At 36.3% G+C, this 26,352-nt stretch overlaps 1 protein-coding gene across 1 annotated transcript; it reads left to right on the top strand.

The window, feature by feature from the left end:
* Window positions 1-1,644: 1,644 nt before the first annotated feature.
* LOC147392997 (mannosyl-oligosaccharide 1,2-alpha-mannosidase MNS1-like) lies at window positions 1,645-26,151 on the top strand. The gene is made up of 14 exons (XM_086456845.1): window positions 1,645-2,084; window positions 2,575-2,622; window positions 2,726-2,920; window positions 4,725-4,837; window positions 5,406-5,471; window positions 5,662-5,833; window positions 13,446-13,535; window positions 14,807-14,931; window positions 20,675-20,740; window positions 21,585-21,693; window positions 21,791-21,889; window positions 23,270-23,350; window positions 23,651-23,821; window positions 25,469-26,151. Exons 1-14 carry the CDS (start codon window positions 1,923-1,925, stop codon window positions 25,715-25,717), a joined length of 1,746 nt encoding a protein of 581 aa, XP_086312971.1. The 5' UTR covers window positions 1,645-1,922; the 3' UTR covers window positions 25,718-26,151.
* The last annotated feature ends 201 nt before the right edge of the window (window positions 26,152-26,352 follow it).

Genomic DNA, 26,352 nt, shown 5'->3' with positions numbered 1-26,352 from the left:
TGTTACCTTTAGTTATAGAAGAAATAGTTGCTTAAATTCATTAGCAAATCCTTTGGTGTAGCTAAATATCTTGAAGTGAACATTTAAAAGAAATCTTGAATTCAAAATGGAGAGATGTATGCTTCAAGAGTACTATGGGATCGATAAATCTTGGTCAAACTAAAAGAAAAATCTTAGAAGATGAATAATAAGATTATGTGTTGTAGAATGGAATGTTGGGCAATTAAAAGCAACATGTTCATGGATTGAGCATAGTGTGGATGGAGACAATGAGATGAATGAGGGGAAAATACTACAATTAGAAATGATTGCATTTGTTAGACCCAATCAGTGATGAAGGGGGAAGTCAATTGGGGTGGCTTGGCTTGCCCATATGCATTTAGTACAAATAATAATGATCCATGGACTTTGCATGACATGGGTGATTTGGAACTTCACATTTAGACAAGTATTTGGAGCATTAGAAGAAGATGGAAGTTTTGGTAGAAAAATTGAAGAGTTTTCTAAATAAGTTTATGTAAGGTTGAAATCGATTGATTGAAGATGAGGTTTTAATAGTTTAAAACTAATTTAACATATTGGTCAAAATCAAGGGTTTATAACTAAATGTTGTAGATAAGGACATTTCGATCATTTTCATTAGTCTAGTAGACAATATTGAGGTGCAGGGCTTGCCCTTGATCATGTGTTCGAACCTCCAAAGCCTCTTGACTTACCTGGCAAAAGGGTTGTGTGGGTTGGACCAATGCCTTGTGGACAATGGTCTATGGATTGAGCTCAGACCCAAATATAATATCTAGATTTCCTTTCATTGGGATACACAACTGGACAGATTTATGGGGATGTGCGGTTGTGTATCTAGGGACACAAGGCCGACGGTTCTGGTACACCCTCGATGAGGGGGAATCGATTGAGTTTGCCAAGTGGGAGGAGTCATATTATCACCACTTTTTAAAATATAAAAGCTCATCTCAAGTGGAGCATTATGTTTAAATCGTCTTTAAAAATAAAAATAAAAAAATTGGAGGCTTTTGGTGAGAAGTTTAAAAGGTGCACCCACCCTAGTAGGTAAGTGGTTGAAGAGTTCGGAGATGATTGGATTTTGGCCCCTTAATGGTCTATTTCATAATTTTTCCTTTCTTTCTTTCTTAATAAGGTGACTCCTTCAATTCAAATTATTGAGATCTAGTAGGTTTCAATCGTCAAGATCACAATCGTTAATCTTTTCAAAATTATTCATCGAGATCGATAATATAAATCTTGATATGGGGGACTTTAATTCCCCGGTTTTATGGGAGTGAAAGATCTTACTAACCGAGTTTGTTAAGATACCCGCCCAAAAAATGGTCTATTAACTTTTCCTATTGTTTAAAATCAGGGTATTTCAGTAATTTCAAATTAGTCTCCTCAGAAGACTGTGATTAAGGGATATGTTATCAGTTTGAAAATGCGGGGTATCTCAAATATTATTCAAAACTCAGAGGGGTATATCTAAATCACCTCTTTAAGTTCATTGGATGGTCTTTAAGTTCCACAATCTAGTAGATCTCGAGAAAAGTAAACGGTTTAAAAATTAAGGCGTAGTCCTCCGAGCAGAAACCAAGCCTTGTAATTTCCTCCCAACGACCTTTCGTAGATTTTTATTGGTACGTGTTTTCCGTTCAATAGTCCTCTCCTCTCTCGAACCAATTCTTCTCGTCTCTGAGATTGACATAGGGACGACCCAGAGAGAGAGAGAGAAATTCCATAAACTTCCCTTTAAAGCGAAAACTCATCAAACCCTAAATCTCTCCTAAAATCAAGGAAAACAACAGCAAATGATCGATCAATTTTCGATCTTCCCACTTTCGCTTCTTCCCAATCGATCCAGAGCTACAAGCTGATCAGAGAACGCGTTAGATCAGAGATTTGAGTATAAAATTATGGCTCGGAACAGTAGATCTTCATATTCATCGATTCGGTGGAGATATATAAACCCATCGTATTACCTTAAGCGTCCGAAACGTTTGGCGCTTCTCTTCATTGGCTTTGTTTGTGTTTCTTTCTTTGTTTGGGATCGTCAGACTCTCACAAGGGAACATGAGGTACAGATTTCTGTTTCGATTTCGTTTGTTATTTAGGTTCTTAATGATTAATGGTTGGGTTCTAGAAATAAATTTGTTGTTTCGAGGGTTTTGGTTTGCAATCCAATGTTTCAATGAGGCATTTTTGCTGGGTTTCAATTATGGTTTGTTTGGGTCCCCATTTGTGCACCAAAAAGATAATCTTTTTGCCAAAGCAAGTTCTTTTTTTGAAAAATAATTGTTTTTTTTTTTTTTGGTTGATGGTGTAATTTTCCCTAAATAATGAGAAATTATTTGCAGTAGTAAAGGTTTAATGCCCATGATTACAAATAATTGAGGTCTAAAACAGACTCTTTGTGGGAAGAATCACGATTAGTGGCGGTTGAGAAGTCCATTGCTGAAGCCGGATTAACAATATAAACTAAACTTTTTTCATGCATTTATTAGCTCAACTAACAAGCATTTTCTTGTATTAACAATTTTTTTAATGAAATACTGTTTTAATTTGCAGGTAGAGACTAATAAATTAAGGGAAGAATTAAACCAAGTACAGAATCAGGTTAAGATCAGATAATTTCTTTCCTTTTTTTGATGGATGTTAATTCCCATTCTTTTATCTTTTTTTGTATAGTTTTTAGGTTAATTATATAATTTTATTGCAGTTGCAAGAATTAAAGTCCAAATTTGGTTATAGCGGTGAAACCATTGACGTAAGTGTCAAAACCAATGGATTCGCCAAAAAGAACGATGTTCGGGATAATCCAATTGACATTCAACGTAGAGAGAAAGTTAAAGAAGCTATGCTTCATGCGTGGACATCATACGAAAAGTATGCATGGGGCCAAGATGAACTTCAGGTTTGCTTGTTTCTTTGCAATCTCATTTCTTCATTTGGATACCTTAAAGAAGAACAAGAATTATGTTTGGCATTAGCACAGATCATCACCATCCTCTCCAATGCTAATGACTTTATTCCTCCAAAAGCCATGAGAATTTTCTACTTGGATGACTGTCACATGCAAAACCCTTTCATTGCCTAGTCATGACCTTTTGTCAACATAAGCACCTATGCATTTCTAAGGGTAACGAGAAATAAATCTAAGAGCATCTCCAACACTCTCCCTATCCCACTCGCCATCCCCTCTCAATTGCTATTTTGGAGAGTTTTAATCCAAAATAGGGGTCTCCAACGCACTATCCATCCCACTCTCCATTTTGGATAGCAAGTTTGGAGACTCTTTTTTTTGGGTCCAAAAGATTCCATCCCCAACTGCTATTTTGGAGAGTCATTATTTTGGATATTGGTCTCCAATGCACTTTCCTCCTCCGTCTTCATTTTGAGTTGAATTAAAAAATATTAAAATATTTATGGATAGTCATTTTGAATGGCATGGTTGGAGTGCATATCCCTTGAATATCCAAAATGACTATTCATAAGCACATGAATATCTATTATGGATAGTCATTTTGGATATCCCCCCTGGAGGTTCTCTAAGGGATCCCTTGCTATAGTCCTTTCGTACTAGAAAAAGAAACATTCGAACTATTTATAACAACTGGAAAATTAAGCTATTTGATACATGCCAAGATTTACTACCTCCATCTAAAGCCAAACTCCTTCCTTCTTTTCTTTCTTCATTTCCTTTCATGTCAAAGGAAAATTAGGCTGCATGATCATATACGTTTTCTACGTCAAACATGTTAATCACATGAAAGCAATAACTTTATGTTCCATGGACTCTTTTAGAAAAGGTAAGCACCCATTTGGAACACATGTCAGATTCCAACACTTTATAGACTCTAGTGCAACACTTACAATTTTTTTTTTCTTTCTTTGTTGCAAGACATTGGTCAACACTTAATATTTATCATAGATTTTGAGTTTTCCCCTTTAGGATTGAAATTTTCTTTGTTGCAAATTTAACATTAAATATATGTATTATCTCTATACTGATTTATGATACATATCATTAGATATGTCATTGCATAATTTGTTACAATCCTTATTATAATTCTAAATAAATTTTTTTGTGCTAAATAATTTAAATTATGAATTCAGTACATGCATCCCATTTTTCTAGATTTGCCAAATCTGACAATCTGTACCATTGTTGGACTCTGACAGCAATGCCCGTATCCATGCCACGCATTAGTGGTTCTATGGAACAATCCTGGTTTCATAAAATTTTGAGTGGTCAGTTGTGAACAGAGAATCTTTCTTGAAGAATAATTGGCAAAGGGATTTGATGAAAAATCTGTTGACCACAAGAGATTTCTGTGGCAGTTTCCCTATTTGCATTCAGTGCATAAGAAAGTACTTTGTATTTGTAACCCTCTTTGTAGATACATGCACCTATTGTTCTTGGTATCAAAAGTTTCACAATGACCTGTTTTTTAACACTCCATTTTTCTTGTATGGTCTATGTGGTTTCAGTTGCAAAACTAGATACTGCTCAAGATCAGTGACAACTGCATTTAAAAAAAAATCATGTATCTTTACCCTTTTCGCTATTTTCAATGTGGTTTCAGTTACAAAACTAGATATTTACCTAACGTCGGAGCTACTGATCAATGTCATTTGAGTTTGAAATAATATTCATGTGTTTTTTACCCTTTTCGCATGGGTTCCACTACTAACATGTTGAATATTTTTCTTGTCAGCCACAAACAAAGAATGGTGTCAACAGCTTTGGAGGTCTTGGAGCAACTATAGTAGACTCTCTGGATACATTATTCATAATGGGTTTAGATGAGCAGTTCCAAAAGGCTAGAGAGTAAGTTTCAAATTTCTACTTTGTGGTCATCTTTTCTTTAATGTATATGCCTTATTTTCTTCTTTCTGTACCAATTATATAAGAATAATGCTGAAGTGACCTCAAGATTGTACCTCATACCGCACTTTCCTGACGTGGAAGTGTGTAGGAACCGTAGATGATTTTCATTGAGATACGAGTGAAAAAGCATCTATGGTTCCCACACACTTCCATATCAGGAAAGTGTGATATGAGGTACAATCTTGAGGTCACTACAGCACGACTCATTATATAATTCTCGTTCTTCAAGAAATAAACAGAAAAAGCAACAACAAAAAAAAGGGCACATTTGTTCTTATGGTTCTGTCTTGGATGGGGTTTATAAATTTAAATTACCAATTACTACGGGTTTTTACTATTCTCTCGTTCTGAATATTGAAAGTTAATATTTTTCTACTTCAATATATATATTTTAGATGTTCTTAACATCATATCATTTTGAATTGTAGTTTCTGATGTCTTAAAAAGGGTTCTTCTGTATTATCGGTTGCTAGTTTGATCTTAAAGTGCTACTGATGCTTCATGGCAGGTGGGTTGTAAACTCATTGGACTTCAACAAGAATTACGAGGCCAGTGTTTTTGAGACAACCATAAGGTTGCATTATAAGGTTTCATCTTGTTTTTGTTTTATCATTTGTCCTCTCTCCTGTTGGAAAGAAGTTCTGAGATGGATTGTGAAAGTCCCTTTTTTACATGTTTAAAATGCCAGCAGGGTGAGAGACTGTTACATCTGCCCTGTTTGTTTCTTGTGTTTACCTATGTCATCTATTTTGATTGAATTACAGAGTGGTAGGTGGACTTCTTAGTGCATATGACCTCTCTCAAGACAAAGTTTTCCTTGAAAAGGCCAAAGATATTGCAGACAGATTGCTGCCCGCATGGAATACACCTTCAGGAATTCCCTATAACAGGATTAACTTGGCACATGGCAATGCGCATAACCCTGGATGGACAGGAGTAGGTTATGGATTTTTATTTTTAAATATGATTATTGTTGTACCTTAGTTTTTTCTGAGACTCTATACAGTAGCACCTGCTGATATTATTCTAGTTACATTCAACAAGGGCTTATTTTAAAGGATGTAACTTCACCGAGCATGTCTTGGGAATGGGTAGAGTATGCAATTGTGTAGCCATTTGATTTTGAGGGATGTGGTTTGAGTTGTATATCCCCATCTAAGCTTTAAAATTCTATGACCAATATTTGTTTGCAGATTTAGTATTGAGTGGAGTACAGACTGAAAATATTCTAGAGGCTTCTTTTGATCTTCTAGTAGTCAAAATTACCTCCATGATACCTAAAGTTGTCCTATTGCTAGCTTAATTATGGTAAGTAGTATTAGGTGAAAACGGTTGTCTCATTGAGTTGTTAAACCAACTCTGGTTTCAACACCAGTTATCATCATTATCATCAACATCCTTATCCCAAAAATTTGGGTTCTGTCCCTATCAAGGAGGTGTTGGATACCCTGTTGCATAAAATAAAAAAAAGAGTTCGGTTGAATGAATCCTGTTCCTCCAATGATTTCTAAAGCCATGTCTTTGATTAATTCAAGTTTGTTCATATCTGTTTTTGTTACCTCAATCCATGTATCTTTTGGTCTTCCTCTTTTCTTTTTGATAGGTAAACTGCAAACAAACAAGTATCTTTTGGTCTACCTCTTGCTCTTTTACTCATGATCAAACCATCTCAATTTATTTTTCCCCTAGTCCACCTATTGGGACTGCTACATTTTCACAAATTCATTCATTCCTAATTTTATCTTTCTTAGATTTCCCGCTCATCAATCTCTGCTGCAATCAATCCATGAACTTGTTTCGTAATGCCCACGCGATCTACTGCTACCTTATAATTTTCCTTTTAATTTGAGTGGGATGTGTCGGTTAAAGGAGCACGTTTACTCAGGTAAGGAGGCAAATGGGTTCGATCAAATCTTAACTGTAGATGCGGTTTCAGGAGGGATGGTTTCGAGGGAGTTCTGCGATGAACCAGCGACTGAGTTTAGTTGGCAGGAAGATTGTATGTACAACCAACGCAATAAGAGATCGCTGCGAACTCTGTTACATGTGGGAATGAGAAATATGGGGGGGCAATTCAAGGTCAGAATGAAAACTATGAGGTGGCGAATGGGCAGAGGGGCAGAGGGGACTTTAGTTTTCGATTTCTTGTTGGATACAGGAGAACTGTGGGTTCCAAGTTTGTGTATTTCCTTGGCTCATATGAGTCACCTTAGTGGGATGCGTGAGAGCAGTAGACTAATAACAGGCCAGATAGACAGGTCTATTGTTGTCCCACAAGACACAAGGCGTGAGGAGCAACAGAGCTGGGATTCCCGAATCCTAATGGATGATAACGAGAAGGACTCATCGAGGTATTTACAAGGAGAAGAAAACCACTATACAATACCAACTACTCCAACGCTGTCAAACAGAATGGGGATTGGCAGTGAAGAGTACCACACTCAGTTAGGGACTTTGACAGAACAGATATTAGCTAGTATATTGGAAGCTGGACTGAAGGTGGGAATGTCAATCAAGAATGAAGGTAAAATGGCCCAGCTTCTGGTTAACGTGGCTTTGAAAACTACCAAGGGAGTGGAGCTGTGTATGCAGAAGGTGGTGGGGCAATGGCCACTCTCGGGGAGGGTCCCCCTAGTTAGTGGAGGAGTAAGGATGTTGCCAAGAGATCGCTTTCAGTATGAATTTTCAAGGTTAAAGATATCAAGATACTTATTGGGCAGTGACAAGATGGTCAAAGAGAGGAACAAAAGACTTAAGAAGGAGATCATACAGTTGAAGAGATCTGTGAAGGAGTTTCCGTTAATAATCACTTCAGGGAAGAGGGCCAGTAGGCACTTAGCAAGTTCTAATGTCAATTAGAATTTTCTCGTGGAATGTTAGGGGGTTGAATGCGGCTACGAAAAGAGCAACTATCAAAGCCATGCTTAAGCATCAAAAGCCCCATTTGGTGGTTTTGCAAGAATCTAAATTAGAAAAAGTGGATGACAGAGTAATCCGAGAGATATGGGGGATTCGGTCTGTAGGGTGGTGTGTGCTTCCTTCTTGGGGGGCCTCGGGGGGTATCATCCTTTTGTGGAATAAGAAGTCAGTGATCGTGGAAGATGAGCTCATTGGGGCCTTTTCGGTGTCAATTCTGTGCAGGATAATTGGAGAGGATTTTACTTGGGTGTTCTCAGGAATTTATGGACCGACATTAGAAAGAGAGCGAATCCAATTTTGGGAAGAGCTAGATGATATTAAGGGGCGTTGGGATAAACCGTGGGTGGTGGGGGGTGACTTCAATGTTATCCGATTTTCTTTCGAGAAGAGTGGGGGTTCGAGAATCACTCCAAAAATGCATAGGTTCTCGGAGTTTGTGGAGCGGAATGAGTTGATTGATCTCCCGCTCTGTGGGGGAAGATTTACTTGGTCAAACAATCAGGAGATTCCGAACCTTATCAGATTATATCGTTTTCTCGTTTCAATGGATTGGGAAAATCATTTTGGAAGAATAATACAGGAAAAATGGCCGAATCCTGCTTCTGATCACTCTCCTATCTCTCTGGTGGCTGGGGCGACGAGGAATCGGCCTACTCCTTTTAGATTTGAGAATATGTGGTTAGAGCATCAAGGTTTTAGGGAGATGATACATGCTTGGTGGAATGAGCTCGTGATCGAAGGAAAGCCAGGGACAATGTTGAGGCTAAAACTGAAGGCTATCAAAGAGAAACTGAAAATTTGGAATAAGGAGTCCTTTGGGTCCGTGCAAGAATTGAAAAGCGTTGTTTTGTCGAAGCTACAAGAACTTGAAGGAAAGGAGGAAAATGGGTGTTTGGGAGTCGAAGAGAGAGCACGTCGTGCGAACCTTAAAGTTGAGTATAAAAGATTATCTACTATGGAGGAAATAAGTTGGAAACAGAAATCGAGAGTACGGTGGCTCAAGGAGGGAGACAAAAACACTTCTTTCTTTCACCGTATGGCGAATTTCAATAATAAGGTCAACTTCATTTCGAAGCTTAAAATCAAGGACTCATGGAGGATGGTTGAGGAAGAGGTGTACGAGGGGGTAGTACAATTTTACAATAACCTGTATACGAAGGAGCATGTGGTCAGGCCCACGTTAGACTCGTTACACTTCGATAGCATCTCCCTAGATCAACAGAGTTGGCTCGAGAGACCGTTTGAGACAGAAGAAGTGTGGGAAGTGGTGAGTAGTTTAGCCAGTGATAAGGCACCAGGGCTGGATGGTTTCTCCCTAGGTTTCTTTAAAGTTTGTTGGGAAACTGTGAGAGAAGATCTGATGGCAACTATGGAGGATTTTTACAGGGAAGGTTTTTTAGATCTGGGTTCTAATTGTACCTTCCTGGCTTTGATCCCTAAAGTGTCGGGCACAGAAGACATTACGGATCTAAGACCAATCAGCTTGGTGAGTTCAGTCTATAAGATCATTTCTAAGGTCTTGGCCTCTAGGTTCAAGACTGTGTTAGACACTATCATTGGGCCGGCTCAAGGGGCTTTTGTGACAGGGAGACAAATTTTGGATGGGGTTCTTATAGCAAATGAATGTATTGATTTGCGTAGAAAACTAAACATTCTGGGGCTAGTCTGCAAAGTTGATCTAGAGAAAGCTTACGATCATGTAAATTGGAATCTGGTGAAGTATCTCTTGAGGAGGATGGGATTTGGGGAAATGTGGGTTCGATGGGTCATGAAATGCATTTCTACTTCTACTTTCTCGATCTTGATTAATGGATCTCCAACTGGGTACTTTAGAAGTACTAGGGGTCTTCGCCAAGGAGATCCGTTGTCGCCTTTCTTGTTCGTGATAGTCATGGAAGCTTTGGGTAGGATGCTATCTAAGGCGGTGGTTGAAGGGGAGCTTACAGGATTTACGACTGGTGTGGGTAGCCTCATGATTTCTCATCTTCAGTTTGCAGATGACACTCTAATTTTTCTAGAGTACTCGCCGAGACAATTGAGTTTCCTTAGTAGCACTCTTGGGTGTTTTGAGGCAATTTCCGGTATCCTGGTGAATCTTCGCAAAAGCAAGCTGTTTGCGGTAGGCGTAGAGGAAGGGGTGGAGGTAGCGGCAGCTTCGATCGGGTTCCAAATGGGGGTTCTTCCGACCACATATTTGGGACTCCCCTTGGGAATGACCTACACAAGCAAAGATATCTGGGAGCCGATGATTGAAAGAATGAGGAAGAGGTTAAGTACTTGGAAAGCTAAGCTTTTGTCTAAAGGAGGGAAGATAACACTTATCAAAAGTGCTCTAGCTAGTATTCCAATTTACACATTTTCGCTTTTCTCATTGTCGAGAGGAGTAGAAGCGCAATTACAAAGAATTTGTCGTTACTTTTTGTGGCACGGTAAAGACGGTTTGAGGAAACACCATTGGGTGAGTTGGAACAAGTTATGTTTACCTAAGAAAAATGGGGGCTTAGGTTTTCGTAACTTCAGTTCTATGAATTCGACTTTGCTGGGTAAATGGCTTTGGAGGTTTGAGGAAGAGGGGGAGAGTCTTTGGAAGAAGGTAATTGTAGAAAAATATGGGGTGAAGGAGAATGGGTGGGAAAGTGGTTCGGCTAGAGGTGCGATGGGGTGCGGGGTGTGGAAGGGGATTCTAAAAAGAATTCCGATTTTCAAGAAAAGAGTGAAGTTTAAGGTTGGGAATGGGAATAAGGTGAGATTCTGGGAGGATTGGTGGTGTGGGAATGGTCCCCTTAGGGAGTTGTTCCCGGATCTATTTGAGTTGTCTTTGAGAAATAACCAAGTAATCTCGGATTACAAGACTTTTGAGAACGGTATGACAAATTGGGATTTTGGGTTTAGAAGAACTTTTAATGATTGGGAGGTAGATATGTTAGGAAGGCTAATTGGTGTGGTGGAGAGTAGTTATAGGCACAACTCAGCGGAAGACAAGAGATTGTGGGAAGGAACTAGGGAAGGAAGGTTTACGGTTAAATCTCTGTACAGCGGTATTGCCCCAAGGAGCGCAACAAGCTTTCCTCATTTAGTGGTCTGGGGTGGTAAGTTACCCCCTAAGATTTCTTGTTTCCTTTGGTTGGCGGCTCTAGGGAGACTCGCTACGATGGACCAGTTAATCAAAAGAGGCTTTATTTCTCCGAATCAGTGTTATTTGTGCGGTTCTCAGGCGGAAACGGTGGATCATCTTTTCATTCATTACCGGGTGGCTTATCATGTTTGGTCACATTTTATGTCGTTATTTGGCATAGTAGGTTGTTTTCCTCAATCAGTTAAATCGACCTTGGAAGCTTGGTTGTCGTGGGGAGGTTCTTTCTCGTTATCTAAGCGGATTCTTTAGTTCTTGGCTCCATCCGCAATCTGTTGGGGCATTTGGAAAGAACGAAACCGGTGTATTTTTGAAGGGAAAAGTTCCACGTTGGAAAGTTTAGTTCTTTCTATCTTGGAGTTTATGTTCTCCTGGAGTAAACTTTACAAGGAATTCAATGGGAGTTTCTTTGAAGATTTTGTTGTGAGATGGGATAGGATGTGTTCTTTGGCACGAGAGTAACTGTTGGTCGTCTGTATTTGTTTCTTTGTTTGTATCTCGCTCTCTTTGTTTCCCTTTTTCTCTTTGTACTGGGAGGGTCTTCTTATGGATAAGAGAACCAAAGTTATGAAAATGATCATTTTGGTATACTTATTGGCCATCAGTTTTTATTTCCCATAATTTTTTTGCATCATACTGAAGTTCCACTCCTTTAACTATGTATTGGTTTTACATTTTTTGCAGCCTTTGGACTCCAATGTAACTTCTCAGAGTTCTATTTTTGCGTTCACTCTCTCTTTAGTCTCATACTCTCATTAACTAATACTACAACATCTACAAATAACATACACCAAGAATCTGCTCTTGGGAATATCAGCATTTACTTCATATATTCTCACCAAGAATTTGCTCTTGGGAATATTAGTTCTACTTCAAATACTTGATGTAAACAAATTTTCCCTACTGATTGATTTTTCTCAACATTTGGTCTCACACTAATTACAATTTTCAATGACATTTAATTAATTAATCATGTCAATATTCTCACTTGGAACTCCTTTATTACTCAATACCTACCAAATTCTAGGTAAGTTCAAAGTATATATATTTTGGTATCATTTATTTTCACCCCCTTTCTTTTATAGTTTAATATACACATCTAGATCCACTTACTTATATTGTGTAGTTGGACTATTCCCTGGAATAACCTTACAATTTTTGCATATTCATAGCTCATTTCTCCAAAGTACCAAAAGGTTTTTTTAACTTTTTGTTGATTGTACTTTTGTAATTAACTAAATGTTCATCTCCTCTTTTTTTTATTTTTTATTAAAAGATCCATTTTCTATCTCAATGTCATAAGCTGTAAAAAAAAAAAATCCATTATTGCATTTTCCATTTTATTTCTTTCTCCAAATTTAAGTTCTATCAGTCCTATGTGTACTATTGATATTCTTTGGCTTCTCTTGTAAACATCCTCTCTCTATTGGGAATTCTTTGAATGAGATCATCTATTTTTTCTTAGAATTGTCCCTTAATTTTTTTTCCCCTTATCCAACTAGGGGTGTGGCACTAATTTTGTTAATTACTTCTTTCCCAGTTACTAATTTGATTGGTAATAGTTGATTTACATTTATTCTAACACCTACAATTTTATCCTTCAACGCTCTATTTATAATCACAAAGATTCCGTTTTTATTTCTAATTTTATGATGCTTACCAGAATATGTAGCCATAAATTTTCTTAGCGTTTCCGTTTTACTTTGTATCTTGTAAAAACCTATATTATTTTTATTTTCATTGTATCCACTAACGCTAAGCTTTTGTTAGATTTCTCACATTCCTAGTGAGGAGATGAATCCTAAGCTCTAGTTTCAACACTGTTTATAATGTGTTACATATATATTAATGCTAGATTTCTCCTGTGCTTACTGGCACGGGCATCCTGTCTGGGGTTTAGGGGGTAGTTGATGAAAGGCAATTAAGTTAGAGGGGTATTGTTGAAAAAAGAGGAGAATAGGAAAGACAATAAAGTTGGAGGATTATTCTGTTAAAGGAGGGTAGAAGAGGAAAGGGAATAAAGTTGGAGAGGTATTCTTTTTTTTGATAGGTAAAGGCAATATATATATATATATTTAAAGTGGTCGAGAATCAAGATAACCACCCAGTAGGAGGGGTATTCCTAGAAAGGAGAAGAGAAAGTAATTAAAACGGAGAAAGTTGTCCTCGAGATTCGTAGGGAGATTAAATCCTAACCCCTACCCAGGATAAACATTGGGAAGTGAATCATTGTGTTTAATTATATAGATATATACATACATAAATCTTTTGAGCAATATGAGTCTTAGACCTTTTTTTCATAGGTTTATGGGTGAAGACGGGCTTAGAACCTAGGTCCATGGTATTACTCGCACAGCCTTTACCAATTTAACAAGTTGGAACCTTCAAACCATAACCTTTATTATTATTTTTCAAAATTTTACATTTAAAGTTCCTGTCACATGCGGTTTGATGATGCATTTGTTTTTCTCAGTTCATACTTTTCACTGTCTGCAGGGTGACAGTATCTTGGCAGATTCTGCCACAGAGCAGCTGGAATTTATTGCTCTATCTCAGAGGACTGGTGACCCAAAGTACCAGCAAAAGGTAAATCCAAATTATACTTATTTTTGGCCACCTACTTGAGGATTTTAAATTCATGTAGGATCTTATTGTAAAAGCCCTCCCAACCTCTCTTCAGTTTCTTTGGTTTTCTTAATTTTTAGTAAGATTTATGCTTATCAAAAACAAACCCTGAAACAAGTAATCCTAATAAAGGGAGAAGGCAACTAACTGTCCCACTTCTTGCTTTATGCTAGAAGCAAATGTAGGTGTCAACTTTATCTTTGGAAAGTATTTGTATTAAAGGGAAAAGTCCATAAAAAATACAATCTAGACGAACAAGATGTTGGGCGTGATTTGATACAACTTTAGAGTGGTCCGGATTTTTCCTCATAAATCTAGCTGGAAAGGAAGGTAGATTAATGCCTAGAGAATGAAAATAAAAGTGCAAATCAGAAATTCTTACCCTAGATTCCCACTTCCTTACATGCCTATCATCCGTGTTACGGAAAACCTTAATCTCTTCCAAAAGTTCTCCAACTTTCAATCATTCCACAGCCTCCTCTTTTTTTTTTTTTTTTATAATTGTTCCAGAGCCTTCTGAAAGACATGTCCCAAAAACACAGCATTGGATCACCCCATAGCAATTAATGATTGAAGTCTCTCTTTGTGTCACCATCTGTGTCAAGAAATTCACTTGTCAAAAGAATTGTCAAGAAATTCAAATGAAGTTTAGAGTTATCCCACCAAAGATATTTCCAAATTCTCGCTCTTTCTCTTGTGTGGAATTTCAACCAAACAACTTTGTGGTTATCCTTAAATTTTGAAAATGCTTTTTCAATTGCCATCACCATGTGAAGAATTCACCTTGTTGCTATGCTAAGTTCCAAGTATTATAAATACTTTCAATAAATATTCTTTATGAACTTTTCGTTCCTTCTTGATCCAACATGACCACTTGTCTAACTAAGCTTTATTCTTTAATCTCTAAGATCTGAAGTCTAAGTTGCCTTTCTCCTTGGGACCATACCACTTTCCAAATAATTTAAGGATATTTCTTCGATCATCTTTATCATTACAATGGTAATTCAACATCGTTACTGTTCATTAGTGACAATCAAATATTTTTTTCTTGTTATGATTTATTTGAAAGGCTTGCTTTATACTGTAACACACTCACACACAATGGTGAAATAATGTTAGATATCTGTTCTGTTTTTTCTTATTAGAAATTAAATTCATCGAATTGTTTCTTGTCTGAGCTCCCTATCAATTTGCTTCTACTAAGCGGAATGGTTTTGATACCTATGTTTCAGGTGGAGAATGTTATCACAGAGCTTCATAAAAACTATCCTGCTGATGGGTTGCTTCCAATCTATATTAATCCTCATTCAGGAACAACATCATACTCAACAATCACCTTTGGTGCCATGGGTGATAGGTATCTTTTCTATTGTGGCTATGATGAATGCAAACTTGTGATGTGTCTGAGGCTCTTATCGTTGACAGTAGTATGTTTAACTTAGTTGACTGTCATGCTAGAAATGTTTATATCTTTTCAGTGGAAGCAATGTTTGACTTGATTTGCATTCTAACATTTGTTAGAGTCGAGTCCTATGAGATTTTTACGTTTGGCTTATTGAACTATGAGCCTCATGAAGCTGAGGTAAGGCATGCTTACGGCCTTATTCTTATTGTAGGAACAAAAAATATCCCCTTCCAATCGGATCTGTTCTAATCCGATCCAACTCGTAAACCCGGTTCAAAAATATAAGCCGATCGGCCTCTTTGGCCGACCCCCCTCTATTGTTCTCCCCTCTCCTCTCCTTGTTACATCTAGGTGGTTTGGCTACTATGGTCGACCCCTCACTATTTTCATCTAAAGGAGGTTCAACCTCCTCAAAGAGCCGACCTCTTACTATTTCGCCCAAAGGAGGTTCGGCTTCCTCAAGGAGCTGACCCTTTGCTATTACATTGAAAGGAGATTCGGCCTCCTCAAGGAGCAGACCCCTTGTTATTTCATCCGAAGGAGTTTTGGCCCCGCTAAGGAACTAATCCCTTATTATAACATCCAAACAAAGTTCGGTCCCCTAAGGGAGCCGACCTTTTTCTCAAACACTTAAAGTGATTCAACCAAGTTCTGTCAGTAGTAGCTACTACTGCTTCTTCCCCTTCTCTTGCTTAGTAACCGATGTTATTACTTCTTCTTCTATTCCTGCTCCTGCTTAATAGCTGATGCTATTATTTCTCCATCTCCTGCTCTTGCTTAGTAGTTGATACTCCTATTCCTACTTTTGGGAATTACTTTAAGGAGATTGATAAATTGAGGGAATTGTGTAAAACTACCTGAGTAACAACATAACAAAATATTATAACTAGTCCCCATAAAACTATCAAACTAACAAAGGTCATTATAACATTCCCTACCACCAAGGTAAAACACCTACGGTGCCCGAAAGAGTTATAGATACATAACTCGACTGAGTCAACTCGAGAAACTGAACAGTCACCAAGTTAGAATAGTTACATATTTAAGACCACTCCTCATGTAGGTTACAAGAACTATGAGGAGTTGGTCTTCAATATTAAAGTATCATGGGCTTTTATTACCATAAATACTTGGCAACATGGGTGAGTGGTTACAATTGAATTTACTACACCCATTAAAGAGTCTACTCTATAATAGAGAGGCTTCTCCCACTTAAACTTAAGGCACAAGCCACACACAATTCTAGTATTCTTTTTTGCCTTCTTGCTCGACAATTTTCATCAAGTGCTAACTTAATCATTGGAGGCTCCTTAGCTAGCACCACACCAGTGTCTTTTCAGGTAAAGGCCAACGAAAAAAGACGATCCAGAAAAGGAAGGTTTTTCGGAGAAGACGATCGAAAATTCAGAGGATCATCGAAGAAGAAGATTGGAGAATCGCATTAATTGTAGTAGGGATCTCAAGGAGTCGGAGATCTAAAAAATCTCTTACACTTATGATGCCTTAGTAGTTCTGTATCGGTTTGGAATCTCAATTCTGTTTTGCGTTCGTTTTGGGACCTCTTACTCAATGTCTTATTTTGTCTCCAATGGGTTTTGCCGAGATGCTTCCTTCTGGTAAGAAATCGAGATGATACCCAGGAGTATGTGTCACGTCCCAAAATCCTAACACACATCCCCATGATTAAGTGTTAGAATCTCGAGGTGTGATAATTTTCTCATACAATGATAATCTTATAAAATACCATGATTTCTGACAATGATACAATATACTGCAGCGAAAGCATAACTAAATACGATACATACACAAAAACAATAGTTTTAACTCTCAATTCCCATATTTATATAGCTCATAAAGAAATATTGGCACGTAGGGTGAGTATCAGGGGAGTTACCCAACAGGAAACGTATATTTCTAAATCATAGTCCTAATATGCAGATTAATCACACAAATACATTTGTAAACAATGCAGGTTTATTAAAACATAAATCCATCTAAAAGATCTCCATATTTGTGAAATAAAACATTACCATAAGCTTGAAATATGAAACATACAACATCAACCCGTAATATAACATACAATGACAAAATACTATAATAAAGAGTTGAGGGTCACGACTGATGTGCACATCTCAGTCAAGATACAATTGCTCCAATACTTTACCATTGTGGAAGCCCATCGTTAGTTCTTGATTATATAGACAGTTTTTGCCATACTTGGGTGGTTGATTTTCCGGCTCAGGTTGGCCGTTGACCAAGGTCTTAAGAAACGGGCCAAATAAGTTGGTCATTCTCTCCTGACTATTTGAGACTGTTAATGATCATTGACTAGTCATCTTCGTCTATGTCAATCTAATGTGCATGTGATCTTTAGTAAAACTCTATCATTTATACAACTATCTTTACATCTTGTTCTCTATCAAAGATAGAAAGGTAACTCTCAGATTCCTGTTGTGATGTTAAGTTTTTATGCATCTCATACTACACAAGAAATCAGACATCGCAACTATTATCCTAGAATAACGTGTCACTTCGGAAGTGGCACAACACATTATTCTTTGTAGGCTTTCACAATCTCTTTAATAGATCACTAATATATTATAGAAATAAAATTTTCATTTTTTTTTTCAAAACTTGAAAATTTCATTTTTCTTACAAAACATGAAAAAATTTCTTTTTGAAAACAGAAAACATTTCTCTTTTTCAAAAACATTAAACGAAAAATAATAGTCAAGTATGTGAGTTGAATACCCTGTTTATCACTCAACATGATACACCTTTCTTTTCTTTTATTGTTTGATACATTTCATTTTTTTTTCTTTTGTTTTTGTGTCTTACATAACAATGAGCCAAAGCATTTTCACTCTCTTTTGTCGTGTCTTTCACGATCATTTAATCAAAGCAGTCTCACATATCTCTCTTTCGTGACTTACACAGTGTACGCCAAAACATCTCACCACTGGGTACTCACTCTATATACACACTCAAATGAGAATCAAGTTCTCAATAACATCACAAGTTATCACATCTCTAGTGTGATTTTAATATAAACGAATTATAATCTCTTTTAAATCATTTTTTCCCATCAATCCAGAACTTTAGTTTTCCTTTATAAAGTGAATAAAACCAATTTTTTGAAATCACAATGAAATACACGAACATCAAATAATTTTCATGCTCAGTTAATTAAAATCATTGAAAAAATTGTTATAATTTTTCATTCTAAAATGCTTTCAAACATCCCCTTTTTTTCCACAACGAAATTTCTATTTCTAAACTAAATGGTTAATCATAGTTTCTGATTAATCATAGACTATGCTTGATTAGCTCAGAACCATGCTCTATTATTCAAGTTAGTTTAATAATAAGAAACATTATTTATTTTTAATCAAAACCAATTCTAGAAGAAACACTTTTACAATTAAAACATTTTACAAGATTCTTTTTGTGCATCAATAAAATCTACTATACAGTAAATACAACAACGATATATCAAACTTCTAATCTAATATGCGTGGATTTTTTTTTTTTTTTTGGTGCTAAATACATATATTGAACATAGATTTTGAAATAACTAATTCACTTTGAAACAAAAACATTTTTAAAACAAATCTATGACCACAATTAAGAAATTGGAAGTTTCCTATCTCATCAAATTCAATTCTTAGCTTCTGAACTCGGCATCCAGAATCTTTATTCAACTAGTCCAACTTTTTATTCACTTTCACTTCCTAACGAGATCACATCTAAATTAAAAGTCAAGAGACAAACAACTTTATGAGACGATTTCTCTCAATAGGTTTAACAGAAATAAACATGAATTAACTCCTTATATTCATAAATATTCTTCTAAAATATCCTTTTGGATCAACTAACTTAAACATTAAATCAGGCTCACACAAAAGTATGTTTGTCGATAGTTTTAAACCAACTAACAATACATGATTGACTAAAAAAAGACTATCTCATCACAATTATGATTAATAATTAGCAAATTTCATAAAATTTATTCCTCGACACTTAATAAATTTTTAGGGGGCATTACAATATGCATCATCTCATAGAAGAACCATAAGTAACTAATCTTCATTCTATTAGTGTATGTGACTTGTAACATGCATAGAAGATAAGCAACACATTCTTTGCTTAATTAAGTATTGAATATATGCTTGTATAATGCATTTTCAGATGTTTTGTACCGATCCCAAACTTTTGGGATAAGGTTTTGATGATGAATGATGCATTTGAACTCCCCCCCCCAAAAAAAAAAAAAAAAAAAATCTCGTTCCACTAGCTTAGTAGGATGTTAAACGAGACTGAGACTTTAAACCTTGTTTGCGTGTTAAAAGGAATGCTAGCAAGCTACACACCTTAAAGGCTGTTACCAATACAGTGCTGTAAAAGACAGAACATTCTAATTTAATGCAAGATGCAAGGTAATTTTCTTGCCTTTAATGGTAGTTGATGTGTGCCACACCTTTGAGGCATTGCTTACTAGCACTACGCTCTGGTTAAACTTTAAGTTCGTCCTATTAACAGATGTACACCTTTGATAAATTCATATGTTTTAAACACACTTTCTCACTTACTACCGGATTTTTTATACCTGCTTCTTTTTTATTTTCCACTAAGCAAGCAAAGATTTCTTTTTAAGGAACATGATACATGTATACAGGGGCATACCCCCTAAATTACATCACCCAAACAGAAGAAAAACCTTCAAATGGTAGAGATGCAAGAGAGTCCATCACAAAGGATTTGTTGGATCTTGATGAATATTTCTTCAAACCATCTGCCACCAAATTATTTAGTCTGAAAATGCATTATTGCCATTCTTCTTTAGACAAGTGATCCTTACATATTCTTGCTCAACCATCAGCAGTCCAGGGATAGAATCCATCCTTAAGGATTCAAAAAATAATCTTTGAATCAGTTTCCACGATTGTTCTCCTTTCCATTTGTAAACATTCTGTGTCATGGCTTGGATCCCTTAAGAATGGTTATCACCTCTTCTTGCTACCAATTTCCTTCCCTTTCATCATGATTGGAGATTTATTGTCAGAACTCTGGCTTATTCTTTTCTTTTTTTTCCTCTTAAAATTTGGATATTACCTTTGTGTCCAAGTCTACTTTTCTTGATCTCGGTGGAGCCTTCTTATTTTGAAGTTTATTCTGGATTTATGTTTAAATAATGAACTCTGACAAAATATATTCTTGGGGACTTCATTATTTCTTTAAAGAAATGTTCATCGTCAAATTCTAGTTGTGTGAGATCATCTCCTTCTGTTCTATTCAAGAGATTTTCTTCGTGATTCTGGGCTTCTTGTTCTTTTGGTGTAAGATCTTCAAAGAGTTTAGAGGGATCTTTTTTGAAAACTTTTTAGTTTGTTAGGAAGTTTTTTGTAACCTCTTTTCTTGGTTTGTCATCTCAACCTTCCTTTTGTTTTGCTTGTTTCTTTCCCTTGATCTATCATAAAAAATAAAAAATTCCCATATAAGTTCTGTTAGTAATTGGTAATGTTTTCATTTGTTAATTTTCACACTTTTTGGAAAGTGAAAAATGTTATTGTAGTTTTAACATCTCTATGTGCCAGATAATTCTTAACTCTTGCCTTCTTACTGGAGAAGTTGCTTTCTATAATTGTGCTCCTATTGTACTTTGATTTTGGTTAACTCTGAGGATTAACCATTGCAGCTTTTATGAATATTTACTTAAAGCGTGGATACAAGGGAACAAAACTGAAGCTGTAAAGCATTATAGGTAAGAAGCTTTGGTTGCCTGATTGCCCTTTTTTCTTTTTTGGAAAATAATGTGTCAGTATCTGCAAAATTTCTTTTGATTAATGGAAAATCACTTTTGCGTCATATCTAGCATGACAATTGCTAAGACAATCTTCAAGCTTTAATTTTCAACAAAATGTGATGAACTTAATTTTGTTGCTCTATTAGTTATCTCTGTTGTATTAGGAAACCTTGCCATACAACGAATTATTAGTAATTGCTTCATGAATTTGTAAATTAGGGTGGTGCATCACATTTTGGCATGCTCGATGAGAAGAGAAATTGTATTCTCCAAGATAGAAGAGTAAATTCAAGTGGGAAGAGAGAAGATTTACTATTTTATTGTTTCAGACATGGATCTGTAGATCAGTTGGTTGACATATTACAATGCAAATTTGAGGTTATGGGTTCAAGTCCAGCTTACCCATACAAAAGACATAGTAGATGTTTTTACTATTTATAGTAAATCTTGAATTTATTGTACATGGTGGACCACATCCTATGGTCAAAGCCCACTTGCAACCCCTAACTTTAACCATAGACTATGTAAAAGGGAAAATATAACAGAAAGATATTTCACAAGAAATTTCATTTTTAATAAAAGTTTATGGTACTTTCTTTCTTTTGATTGGTAATGCTTCTTTTAGATCTAGTTCACTAAATTTAATGATTGACATTTAGTTTTAAAAAAGTTAAAATGTTTCATCTTTTTGTTGTTTAAATTGTCCTTTTCTTTAGTCTTCTACTTTTCTGATTAAAAATGAGTGAATAAAAATTCAAAGACTTCTTGATAACAAGATTTGTTCCTATGATATCTGAAACAGAGAAATGTGGGAAACTTCAATGAAAGGTCTTGAAAGCTTGATTCGGAGAACCACTCCATCATCCTTCACATACATCTGTGAGAAGACTGGAGATTCTCTATCCGACAAGGTAGTTTTCTGAATACCAAAAAAGGTACCTCTATGGAGCTGTTTTATCTGTGCTCTTAAACGGTATTTTAATTGTTTAATTTTCTAATTGTATGCAGATGGATGAATTAGCATGCTTTGCGCCAGGGATGCTGGCTTTAGGATCATTTGGTTATGGCCCTGGAGACCATGAGAAATTTCTATCACTTGCAGAAGAGGTATCTAGTACTCCTCAAATTAAAGTTAGCATAACGTTGGCAATAAATAAGGCTTGATAAAAACTTTTTTATTTTTTTTATTTTAATGGATATTAGATTTTTTTTTTTTTTTTAAACATAAAAGGAGGTTCAAAAGACCACTTCATACTTGGAAATAACAAAGGGGCTTAAGCCGGCATCTAACACTAAACGAATAAAAGCCCTCAATTAGTAATGATCTTTGTGAAGAGGATGCTCCTTTCCTTCGTCGATTCTGCTATTTTTTCTTTTATCTTTTTGGATTCCCCATCCTACTGCAAAGGAGTTAAAGCCCACAAAATCCTATCTCTATGCAAGAAAGTCTATGTTTTGTCGACTTCTGAATAACCTTAGAATAGATTAGGGAAAACACTATGGAGTATTAATGTGTAAGAAGTGGGACCATACCTAACTAGCAAAAGCGCGATGAATGAGAAAATGGTTGACAAATTCACCACAAGGCTTATAGCGGAAGCAAAAGTTAAGCATAACAACCATTAAGGCCTCTCCTAAATTTGAAGTACCATGACCAATGAATCTCTGAAGAGGCAAATTCTTTTTTGATGAAATAGCTATGGAAACTGCCAAAAAAGGGGTGAGGCATTACGTAACAATCCTCCCAAAATCTATCTACTTGCCCTACCTACCCGAAATTCAAGTTGTTTACGCAAACAAAATTTTCGTTGTTCCTTTCGACACACTACAATCATATGTGCCGTAATGACTCTCTCCTGTACATTCTCTTGATTTGTCCCAAATTTCCATTACCATTTTACTAACCATGCTGAATTCATTAGTCTAAAGCATCTAAACCCTAGGTTTCCAATCTTTTTTGTTTTGCATCAGTTTCCATTTCATAAGATGAAAATTACAATTTCCTCCTGAATCATTCTAATGAAAATCTCAAATGAACCTATCTAAATGAAGCTCTGCACACCTAGGGGTTGTGAATACTAATAGGAAGTAAGCCGGGGTACTTTCTAAGGTACTTTTGGTCGAAGTCACTTCCCCCCTTTGAAAAGATATTTTGCCTTCCACAAACCCCATTATTTCCCCCACCTCTCAATTATTGGGGTCCCAAATATTTTGACAACTTCCTAATGTCAACTTTTAGGTAACCTGCCAAACAGAAGAATTGTTACATATTGAGGTAGGGCAGACTACGTGGTCAACAACAAATTTTTATTTTTTTCGTCAACTTGGTGCCACCATTATTTTGTGGTGCAAAATATAAATCATTCAGTGAATTACAAATGCTACAATACCTAGAATGCATTTTATCATCTAGGTTCCAATGGTCTAGTCCTTTGTACGTGTTTTTTTGGCTATTCAGCTTAGACTTCTTTGTTGGGTTAAATGTAGCTTGCTTGGACTTGTTATAACTTCTACCAGTCAACACCAACAAAGTTAGCCGGAGAGAACTATTTCTTTAATGCTGGACAGGTAAAATACTTCCATTCTGATATTAGTTATGTGATAACTGTTATCTGATGTAGATTATTTTTATTTTATTACGCTCATGCCCTTCTTAGTCTTTTCCTATTTATTATGCATCTCTATAAATAGGATTGAAAGAATTAAGAAATATATCTTTTTCTCTATTCTTTCAATCCTATTTATAGAGATACATAATAAATAGGAAAAGACTAAAAAGGACATGAACATAATAAAATAAAAATAATCTCTATCTAATAACAATAACACCGTGATCTGATGGTTGCATGCTTTATACACAAAACGCAGGACATGAATGTTGGTACATCGTGGAACATATTGAGGCCAGAGACAATTGAATCACTTTTTTACTTATGGCGTCTCACAGGGAACAAGACATACCAAGAGTGGGGTTGGAACATATTCCAAGCATTTGAAAAGCACTCCCGTATAGAGTCAGGATATGTTGGACTGAAGGATGTAAGCACCTCCCAAACTGCTTTGGTTCTCTTCCAATTAAGTTACACTGCATTATAAATTATGGGCATTCACCAAGCGAGAGACATTTCTCCATATGTTCAAGGAAGCATGGTTTAAAATTCGTTTCGATCCAATGTTTCGATTTTCTGAAAAACCAAAACAATCTTGAAACATTGCGAAACATTCCCCAAACATTCAAAACATTTAAAAAAGTCTTTCACATGAGACCATGGTCAAAGGGGCATGTCATCAATTTGAAAACACAAGGGTATGTCAAATATTTACCACAATACAAGGATATATCGAATATATATCAGAGGGACTGCTCTATAATTTAAATAACTCGTCTTCTACATCAAGACATTCATCTAAAATGTTAGAGAAGAGTGCAGAAACGGTGGAAGCAGCAACAGCCAGCAGGTACCCCTCCCACCCTATGTCTCTCTCTCTCTCTCTCTCTCTCTCTCTAGATCTCCCGCAAATCTCTCCCCCTGATCTCCCACAAATCTCTCCCCCAGATTTCTCTCTTTCAGATCTCTCTCTTAAATCTCTCCGTAGATCAGAAAAAATTCAATGAAAATGATAGAAACCTTAAATGTTTCGAATTCAAGGTTATTTCATCTTGACAAAGTAAATTTCCAAAATGTTTCGTACGAAACATTGCGAAACGAATTTTTGAACCATGCAAGGAAGTACCTCAGGCTTTTGATGATACTACTGCCCTACCAATGGCTGTTTTTGTGTTACTGTACATGATGGCGTATTGATTTGATAGGTCCCATCAATGGGCATGCTCATCCATTGTGTGGTGTGATACTCTCACCATCGATGGTGGAACACCAACCTATATATATCTCAAATATACTAAACCTAACCATCCAATTAGTTCCTGTTAGTGGCAAAGAACGTATTATGATATATCCTATACATGGAACATGGTTATGTGGATTGAGGTCCTCATTTGGGGCACGTGATTTGCCACGTTGACCCAAAGTTCATGGTTTAGATTAGGTTTAAAAACAAACCTTATTTTTGCTTGGTCAAAAGCATAAAAAATGGATACCTGACGAACTCTCAAATTTAAGATGTGCTGATTAATGGTGTGAGAAATATCTTAAATTTTTGCAGAAGTTTAAAATGTTATGCTCTAAACCCTCCTTGCACCTCATTGGGTTTTTTGGTGCCACGTGGACGTGCGGTCCTTATATATATGATCCTTGTAGTTTATTCTTTTTGTATGAAATAACCCATTGTTTCAAGTATCTACAAGCTGTATTTTGTATATTTCTTCATAATCATGATCTACATGCGTTTACCCTTTCAAGCCCAAGCAATCCATATATATATATATGGATATACACACGATTATGGTTTTCTCATTTAGGAAGAACTTGTGACTTGTCTTATTGTCACATCTATTTTAAGCCACACCTTTGACCCAATAAGGATATTATATATATATTTAATTCTATTTGGTCAGTTATTTATTCTCACTGTATTGGCCTCCGTTAAAGATTTTGGGACAGTTTTGTCATTATATTATACATATCTATTTGGGGTAAAACTAATCAGTCAGTGTTATTATATATTGCAGTGCTGTCTAAGTGCTGCCCTATGTTATTCGCTGCTGATTTTTGTTGTCTTCAGGTCAACTCAGGTGTTAAAGACAATATGATGCAAAGCTTCTTTCTTGCGGAGACACTGAAGTATCTCTACCTCATGTTCTCACCTTCCTCGGTCATCTCTTTCGATGAGTGGGTATTCAACACAGAAGCTCACCCTCTGAGAATTGCGGGTCATCATGACCATAAAAAGAATATTGGAGGATTAGATGCACAACAGAAACCACCCGTCAGGATCCGTGCCAGGAAGGAAGTTCGATCGGGATATGAGTAGGCTCCAATCCTCCCATTAATATTTTGGGTTTTGACATTTTGTTCTGGCGTCGATTGTCTTTCAAATTTTCTGGTGCTAATCAGATATCCAGAGGTTTCAATAGTACCACTTCCTTGAACTGGATTGAGGGCCTAAAAGCCAATTTCCATCAGGAAATTATATGGCTATATATAATCTACCTATTTATGAGTGAGTAGGGATGATAGTCATAAAGATTGACTGGGACTATGGATACACTTCAGTTGCGGAATAGTGGATTCGTAGTAGCATACATTGCAGATTAGTAGTTGATATTCTATTTCTTTACAAATGTCAGTTTTTACCGTGAGCCCGCCCTTCAATTCTTGTAGTGAATGACATGTATTTTATAGAGACCTTGTAATTGATTTTCTTAATGAAGACACAGTGTTCAAGTTTTGAGGCTTATTTATTAAGGGATGGTCGTGATGCAGAAAGTACATCGAATCTCTTCATTATATCTAAAAGTCTCTATGGATCCCTTTTTTTCTTTTTTTTTTTTACTTGTTAAAAACGTTGCAAGCCCGCCTAGCATGAACATGACCATTACATTCTCCCGCTTAGACACTTCTGTTTTCCATGCAAGTAGGTGTTCTCTTTGCTGCATGGTTTCAAAC

This window comes from Akebia trifoliata, chromosome 10 (genome assembly GCF_017979445.1).
Source record: "Akebia trifoliata isolate Shusen 1 chromosome 10, ASM1797944v1, whole genome shotgun sequence".
Lineage (NCBI taxonomy): Eukaryota > Viridiplantae > Streptophyta > Magnoliopsida > Ranunculales > Lardizabalaceae > Akebia > Akebia trifoliata.
Note: the sequence above shows the minus strand (reverse complement) of the source record. Positions and strands in the feature narration are given on the sequence as shown.